This window comes from Zalophus californianus, chromosome 1 (genome assembly GCF_009762305.2).
Source record: "Zalophus californianus isolate mZalCal1 chromosome 1, mZalCal1.pri.v2, whole genome shotgun sequence".
NCBI lineage: Eukaryota > Metazoa > Chordata > Mammalia > Carnivora > Otariidae > Zalophus > Zalophus californianus.
In genome coordinates, this window is record NC_045595.1 from 202,965,526 (window position 1) to 202,974,401 (window position 8,876).

The 8,876-nt window shown below is 46.0% G+C and overlaps 1 protein-coding gene across 1 annotated transcript; it reads left to right on the top strand.

The window, feature by feature from the left end:
• The first annotated feature begins 6,572 nt into the window (after positions 1-6,572).
• LOC118356158 (tubulin alpha-1A chain) lies at positions 6,573-8,242 on the top strand. Its single transcript, XM_035723395.1, has one exon. It carries the CDS (start codon positions 6,678-6,680, stop codon positions 8,031-8,033), a length of 1,356 nt encoding a protein of 451 aa, XP_035579288.1. The 5' UTR covers positions 6,573-6,677; the 3' UTR covers positions 8,034-8,242.
• The last annotated feature ends 634 nt before the right edge of the window (positions 8,243-8,876 follow it).

Here is an 8,876-nt window from a genome sequence, read left to right on the forward strand (position 1 = left end):
TAGAGCAAAGCTAACGGAATTATACAGGGGACATCCATATGCTCCCAACCTGGATTCTACCACCGACATTTTACTATACTTTTCTTCATTATTAAAAAATCTATCCAACTCTCCACCCATCTATTCATCCATCACCCATCAGTCCTTTTTACTTTTTGGACATAATTCACAGTATATTTGCAGACTTCTCCTAAGTACTTCAGCATGCATATTATGAATTAGACTTTAATAATTCTTTTTCTCTTGAAGAAAACTTCATATACAAAGAAATACAGAAACTGTAATTGTATAATAATTGTTGAATTTTGACAAATATTATACCCATATAACCCAAATCCCTATCAAGTAAAGGTCATTTCATTCCTCTAGATGTTCTTTTAGAGTATTTCTGTTACAGCAATTTAGCTTTACCCTAACTCACACAGAGTAATAATTTTAATAATAGCTCTATGAGCTGAACATCTTTTATGTGTCAGGAATTATATATACATATCTTATTTAATTTTTACAATAATGTTATGATGGAGGATGATTAGTTCTGTCCTACAGATAAGAAAAATGAGACATAAGAAATTGTCCAGGTTCACCCAACTGGTAAGTGGCAAAGGTGGGCTCTTGCAACCAGGTATGTCTGATTCCAAGGTCTGCTAACTTCTCTCTATTCTCAGTGTGACTGACCTTGCCCGGGGGCTCAAAGAAGCTTAGCTTCATACAGTAAGGACACTGGAGCTATATCTTGAGCCTCAGTCCTTGAAGACTGAGCTGAATCCACTTACCAGAAGGACAAAGCAGGGATGAGCCTTCCAGGCAGGAAAAGCATCACATACAGAGGCAATGAAGTGTGAGGTTGTAACATTCTGAGAATTGCTAATGTCTTCATCTGCCTAGAGCTTAGGGTAGTGATGTAGGGGCAGCAGAAGATGAGAGTTAAAGGTGACCAGGATTCCAGTGCTTTGCCAAGCGGATTGGACTTGGTTCCCCGGGCAGCGGGGAGCCATCAAAGGGGTCTAAGCAGGGAAATGACATAATTAGATTTGCATTTTAGTATGCAATTTTAGAATACTGTGGGTGATATAGAAAATTATATGGTAAAGATACAGGAGCTAAGGAGACCCATTATGGTACAGGGGAAATAGTCCAGAGGCTTAAGGACCCAAACTAGGGCAGTTGCAATGAAGACCAAGGGCACAGCTGGGGACACAGATCACAGAGTCCTGATAAGGTTATTCCAACTTCCTGAACCAGGCTTCCATCTATTCTGTATGTGCTCTGGTTAAGAAAATCTCTATTTTGTGGTGAGGACCCTAACAACATCCTTTACTCCCTTCCATAGTCTGTGGCTTCTCTTCTAATTCTTTTGTTACTGTCTTTTGCAGAACAGAAGTTTTAATTTTAATGAAGTCAGCTTCTCAACTCTTTCTTCCATGAATTGTGTCTTGGCATCATATCTAAAAAGGCTGGGATTCATACCTAAGTCATGTAGGTTTTCACCTACATTTGCTCTTAGTTTTATGGTTTTGCATTTTACATTTATGTCTAGGATTCGTTTTGAGTTAATTTTTGTTGCTGTCTGATTTTTCAACTCTTGTTCCCTCTTCTTGCCATCCCTGAGAGAGAGAGCAAGGAGACTCAGTCACACATGTGAATCCCAGCCCCATTGCTAATAAGGTAGGCACTCTTGGACAGGGTAAATGATGTTCATGGTCATCAAAGGGCTCAGGGCTTCTGCAAGTCAAACGTACTTGGTTTGGGTTTGGGTTTAGAGGGTAGTCTCGGTGTCTAAACTGCCAATCTTGCAGCCTTGTCTAGCCAGGGAGACTGTTGATGCACAAGCTATAAGGAAGGAAAAGGAAATCTGTGTTTCAGGATGGATGTATACCCTTTCCTTCTGGGAAGTGCTGGGTCTGTCTTCCCTTTCCAGGAGGAATCATGTTGTCAAGTAAGAGCTCTTCCTCTCTTTAGCTTTCTGTCTACAGACCTCAGACCACAAGTTTTCACTTCAGAGTGCACTAGCATCACTTGAAGAGCTTTGAGAAAACATCAGGTCCCTGTACCCTTTCCAAGGAATTAGATTCAGTTGATCAATGGTGCAGCCCAGGACTTGATATTTCAAGAAAAGCCCTCCTAAGTCAGTTTTTATTGAGAATGCTCTAGATAGAATGCATGGGCACTAAACTTGATTAATACTTTTTGTAGAATTAACATTTTGTGACATAAACATTTCTGATAGAGAAAGAATGGCAATACCTTCTTTTGCCCTGGCAGCTGGAAAGCCCAGTGTCCTGGGTTCTCCCCATTGCTGCAATACCTCCCCCTTCCCACCCGCTGGGAACTTCACTCATTCTGAGAGCAGGGACGGAAGGATTTTCATTTCAACCCATTTTAGACTCAGGGTCTGTTAAAATGAAGGACATTGAGAAACCCTGAAGTCAAAGTTTCCACCCAGATGAAATTTCAAAAATTTTCAACCCATGATCATTTTCCTGACCACAAGTTGAAGAGAGACACAATTTTCATCATTGATTTGTGAGAAGCAGACCACATGCCTCCTCTCTCTCCCTTTTTTGCAAACCTATCTTTCTTTTTAGTTTTTTTAAATATTTTATTTATTTATTTGAGAAAGAGAGAATGAGAGATAGAGAGCACGAGAGGGAAGAGGGTCAGAAGGAGAAGAAGACTCCCTGCTGAGCAGGGAGCCCGATGCGGGACTCAATCCCGGGACTCCAGGATCATGACCTGAGCCGAAGGCAGTCGCTTAACCAACTGAGGCACGCAGGCGCCCTATCTTTCTTTTTAGATGTGTCATTTGGCTCTTGGTGGGGACGGGGCGGGGGCAGGGTGTGGTGGGGGGTGTGGTCTTTCCCAGGCCGGAATACAGGCACTCCATCTCTTGTAAGAAGCAAGTACACTTTCTTGAAGAAGAACCCTCCCTGTTCCCCTAGCAATGCTCTAGAAACAGGAACTTCTATTTTTTTCTCCTGTGGACTTTGATGTATTCTGATTTTAATGAACAACCAAGGATTTTCCAGATCTGGGCACAAAAACATCTGTAGGGGAAGATGAGAGTTTTTATTAGAAGGGATGTAGGTAGAGGTGGAGGGTAGTTTCAGGGAGTCTGAAAACATAGCCACTACAAAGCTACAAGGGACACTGGTGTAGTGTCCAGGAGCCACCGGGCAGCAAGGATCACAGCCTGCTGACTGCCCCAGCCTCATGAACTGTGAGTGTGCCATCACCTGTCAATGTCCTTGCCCTGGGCCTTCACCTCTTCTGCCACCAGCCGCCTAAGAATGGGTTCTTCACCAAGGACCCTCTCCATGATCACTCAACCCCCATGGACCCATTTACCTTTGACCAGGATCAGCCAGCTCCACTGTGGGTCACCTTCTTCAAGGAACCCTCGTCCTCATCCCAGAATCTCATGTTCCAGTTTCTTAGAGCTGCTGTGACCAAGTACAATGAACTGGGTGGCTCAGAGCAATAGAAATCTATTGTCTGGGCACCTGGGTGGCTCAGATGGTTAAGCGTCTGCCTTTGGCTCAGGTCATGATCCCAGGGTCCTGAGATCGAGTCCCGCATCAGGCTCCTTGCTCGGCAGGGAGCCTGCTTCTCCCTCTCCCTCTGCTTCTCGCCCTGCTTCTTCTCTCTCTGTCTCTCTTGCAAATGAATAAATAAAACCTTTAAAAAAGAAAAAAAAAAAAAGAAATCTATTGTCTCACAGTTCTAGAGGCTAGAAGTCCCAAGCTGTCAGCAGGGCCCTGCTCCCTCTGAAACCTGTAGGGGAAGGATCTTTCCTTGCCTCTTCCAGCTTTTGGGGGCTCCGGACGTTGCTTGGCTTGTGGCAGTGTCATTCCAATCTCTGTCTCCTTCTTCACATGGCCTTCTCCCCATGTCTCTGTGTCTTTTTAAAAGAACATCAGTCTTGTTATCTGCAACAACATGGATGGCTCTATATAATGGAAACTGAAAGAGAAGGACAAATACCATACCATTCATATGTAGAATGTAAGAAATGCAAATAAATAAAAAACACAGACACAAACAAAAACCCAGACTCTTAACTATAGAGAACAAGCTGGTGGTTGTCAGAGGGAAGGTGGGGTGGGTGGGTGCAATAGATGATGGGGATGAAGAGTACACTCATTGTGATGAGCACTGAGTAATGTATAGAATTGTTGAATCATTATATTATATACCTAAAGCTAATATAACACTGTATGTTGATTATACTTGAATTAAATAAAAGGACAGCAGTCATATTGGAGTAGAGTGGACTCTACAGTATGACCTCATCTTAACTAATTACATCTGCAATTACCTTATTTCCAGATAGAGTCACATTCTGAGGCACTCAGGGTTAGGAGTGCAACATATTGTTTTTTCTTTTCTTTTTTTTTTTTTTTGGTGGTGGTGGTGGTGAGGATGTGTTATAATTTAACCCATAACAACTGGGATTAGAAGGAGTTTGAATTGGAAATGCCTGAACCCCTACACTGAGTTAATAGGACTCGCTCCTTCCCTCCCTCCACTCTTCCTTCCTTGATTTTCCTGCCCTCCCTTACCTTCTCTTCTTCTTTGCCTCCCTCTCTCTTGTCCCCTCTGTTTCTTCTCTCCATTACCTGTGGCCCTGCCTGTTCCCTCATCCATCGGCTCGTCTGTCCATCTGCTCAGGAGGCACAGTGGGAGGCACGGAGGAGGAATGTCAGGCTGCCAAGAATGGCCCCAGCCAGATGCAGCTCACAGACAGTTCACAGACCCTAGGGAAGGGGGGAGGAGGCCAGTCTCAATCTGAATGTCCTTCTGCTTTGCAAACCTTGTCTCCACTGCCATTTTTAGCAGCCGCTTAACTTGCAGAGACTGCTCTGGCCCTCATGCTGTCAGCCCAACCCTGCAGGCGATGCCTTGGCTCTCCCTCCCCACTGTCACAGGACAGCCAGCCTGCTTTTCTGACATTGTGAGGCATTGGCCTGGACAGCCGAGGACAGTGCTGCAGTTGCCATGGAAACCTGAGTGCCTGGGGGTACTCTAGTGGGACTCTGATCGACCACTGGAAAGGCCCTGGACAAGATGTCAAGAGTTTAGGGACGGTGCTCAACCTCTGTGTTAGGTTGTCTGTGGCCCAGGGGACACCCTCACCTTTACTGGGTGCCAGCTTGCTTCTCTGGTGAAGAATTATAAAACCTGGCTACCTGCTGGAAATGGGGATAATGGGTAATATACAAAACACCAACACAGACTCTTAAAATACAGAGAACAAACAGGTGGTTGCTAGAGGGGAGCTGGGTGGGAGGATGGATGAAATAGATAAAAGGGATTCAAAATAAATAAGTCCAGGAGATCTAAAGTATAGCATGGGGAATACAGTTAATAAGACTGTAAAAACGTTGTTTGGTGACCAATGGTGACCACACTTGTGGGGAGCACTGAGCAATGTATAGAACTGTCGAATCATTATGTTGTATACTTGCAACTAATGGAACTGTATGTTAATTATACTTCCCTAAAAATAGAAAAAGAAGCACAAACACAAACTAACATTTAAATGGATTATCTTGCCAGTTGCATGGGGGCTTTGGGTTTGCTGCCAAAAAGCTGCTGGGTGTTTGGGGTTATACTTATAGGAAGGAGTGATGGAGAGAGGGAGAGAGATGGAAGAGAGGAAAGTGCCATGTTCCTCTGTAGAGAGAGATGCAGGACAGAAGCAGAAAGTTTGGTTTTGAAGGGAGGCATTTGAATCCTGTAGCCCCTACAGTACCACCCGGGGCCTTGGAGATGCAGTGGGGGAGGGGTTCCCATCTCAAACGCCTTCTTTTGCCCTATGGTCATGGTGTAGCTCAGGACCTCTGAAGGCTTTGCTGCCCTGAGTAGAGAACATCAGGACCAGGCAACATGTGGCTGACGGGCCACTGAACAAAGGATATGTCCCTTCTGGATCAGCTAGAGCTTCTTATTTAGAGGCTCTTGACAACATGAAATAGTTGTTTATCGATTTACTGGGCTACATGTCATTTACTGTTTACTGAACATGGTCCAGGATCTGCCCTCCCTTCCTCCTGGTAGGAACAGAACTGCCCAGCTGCACTACATTTCCCAGCTTCCCCTGCAGTGACCACAGCCACGTGACAATGCTCCAGCAAATGGGATGTTGTAGAAGTGATGTGCTCGGTTCCCAGGGTCCTGCCCCTCAGGGAAGCTGTTTGCCCTCCACACTTCTTATCTGGGTTGGAAAGTGGACTTGGGAATGGTGAAGCGGTTCCATTGAGGATGATATCACAGGGAGCAGTGGCACAGAGAGAAGGAAGAAACCTAGATCCCCTCCGTGACCCGGAGGATCACAGCTGCTGCACTCCCTACACCGTGGACTGCCCCGCACAGCTCAGACCTTAAACGAGAGAATGAGAGAATAATCAACCTTCTATCTTGTTTTAAATCACTCTTATTTTCATATCTGTTAAAGCTGCTGAACCAATACATCCTAACTGGATCAATAAGTAATCTGCTTTTTATCACGCGTGCTTATTGAGCTCCATGAGTGAAACTTGAACCTACCTTTTCTTGCCAAAATGTCTGCCCACGGCAGGTTCTCTTACATCGACCGCCTAAGAGTCGCGCTGTAAGAAGCAACAACCTCTCCTCTTCCTCTCCGCCATCTGCTCGGCAGACGCAAAGCAGCAACCATGCGTGAGTGCATCTCCATCCACGTGGGCCAGGCTGGTGTCCAGATCGGCAATGCCTGCTGGGAGCTCTATTGCCTGGAACACGGCATCCAGCCCGATGGCCAGATGCCAAGTGACAAGACCATCGGGGGAGGAGATGACTCCTTCAACACCTTCTTCAGTGAGACGGGCGCCGGCAAGCATGTGCCCAGGGCCGTGTTTGTAGACCTGGAACCCACGGTCATTGATGAAGTTCGCACCGGCACCTACCGGCAGCTCTTCCACCCTGAGCAGCTCATCACCGGCAAGGAGGACGCTGCCAACAACTACGCCCGAGGGCACTACACCATCGGCAAGGAGATCATTGACCTTGTCTTGGACCGCATTCGGAAGCTGGCTGACCAGTGCACCGGTCTTCAGGGCTTCTTGGTTTTCCACAGCTTTGGAGGGGGAACTGGTTCCGGGTTCACCTCCCTGCTGATGGAACGTCTCTCTGTCGATTATGGCAAGAAGTCCAAGCTGGAGTTCTCCATTTACCCAGCCCCCCAGGTTTCCACAGCTGTAGTTGAGCCCTACAACTCCATCCTCACTACCCACACCACCCTGGAGCACTCTGATTGTGCCTTCATGGTAGACAATGAGGCCATCTATGACATCTGTCGTAGAAACCTCGATATTGAACGCCCAACCTACACTAATCTAAATAGGTTGATAGGTCAAATTGTGTCCTCCATCACTGCTTCCCTCCGATTTGATGGAGCCCTGAATGTCGATCTGACAGAATTCCAGACCAACCTGGTGCCCTATCCCCGCATCCACTTCCCTCTGGCCACCTACGCCCCCGTCATCTCTGCTGAGAAAGCCTACCACGAACAGCTTTCTGTAGCAGAGATCACCAACGCATGCTTTGAGCCGGCCAACCAGATGGTGAAATGTGACCCTCGGCACGGTAAATACATGGCCTGCTGCCTGTTGTACCGTGGCGACGTGGTTCCCAAAGATGTCAATGCTGCCATTGCCACCATCAAGACCAAGCGTACCATCCAGTTTGTGGACTGGTGCCCCACTGGCTTCAAAGTGGGCATTAATTACCAGCCTCCCACTGTGGTGCCCGGTGGAGACCTGGCCAAGGTGCAGCGGGCCGTGTGCATGCTGAGCAACACCACAGCCATCGCTGAGGCCTGGGCTCGCCTGGACCACAAGTTCGACCTGATGTATGCCAAGCGTGCCTTTGTTCACTGGTATGTGGGGGAGGGCATGGAGGAAGGAGAGTTTTCTGAGGCCCGTGAGGACATGGCTGCCCTGGAGAAGGATTATGAGGAGGTTGGTGTGGATTCTGTTGAAGGAGAGGGTGAAGAAGAAGGAGAGGAATACTAAAGTAAAAAATGTCACAAAGGTGCTGCTTTTACAGGGAAGCTTATTCTGTTTTGAACATTGAAAAGTTGTGCTCTGATCAGTTAATTTGTATGTAGCAGTGTATACTCACATACAGTTACTGACCTATGCTTTAAAACACAATGCTTTGTTACAGACCCAAGCTGTCCATTTCTCTGATGGGTTTGAATAAAGTATTCCCTGTCTTCAATGAAAAAAAAAAAAAAAAAAAAAAAATGTCTGCCCACATGTTGCCTGTTTTTTTTTTTTTTTTTTTCTTGCTAACCAACACAATCTACCACTTCCCCCAAAGGGCTTCTTATATCCAGGAAGTTGGCCCAGTACTCTCTTAAAAATATTCAGATTCTCAAATAGTCCATGGAGAGGTCAAATCAGATGGTTCCAGCCCAGAGAAGAAACTTCAGAGCAAACCCTTGTATTAGGAATTGTAGGAGGCCCTCTGGGCTCCATGACCTTACATCCCAGATTTTTATGACAATTTTAATTTTACATCAATGTCTTTGTAAGTGTGTGTGCCATACTTTTTGTGGACAAATGTGGTCACGGTCCCTATGGCCCCTCAGCTGAATACCATTGCTTTATGCATTTTGCCTTTCTGGTCCTCTTGACAGTTAACCCCAGAAGGCATAAACCCAGCAGACTGAGGACCACTCCCCCTGATCCACTTACCTTGGTCTGCTCCCTGACTTACTTTTTCTATTCTAAGACCTGAACTGAACTGCACTTACCTGTAGAGAAGTGCTTTTTTTTTTTTTTTTGAGAAATTAAGCTCCTTTAGAGATTAAAGTTTGGCTCTCCCAGCTTCTTTACAAACTCACAGTATTA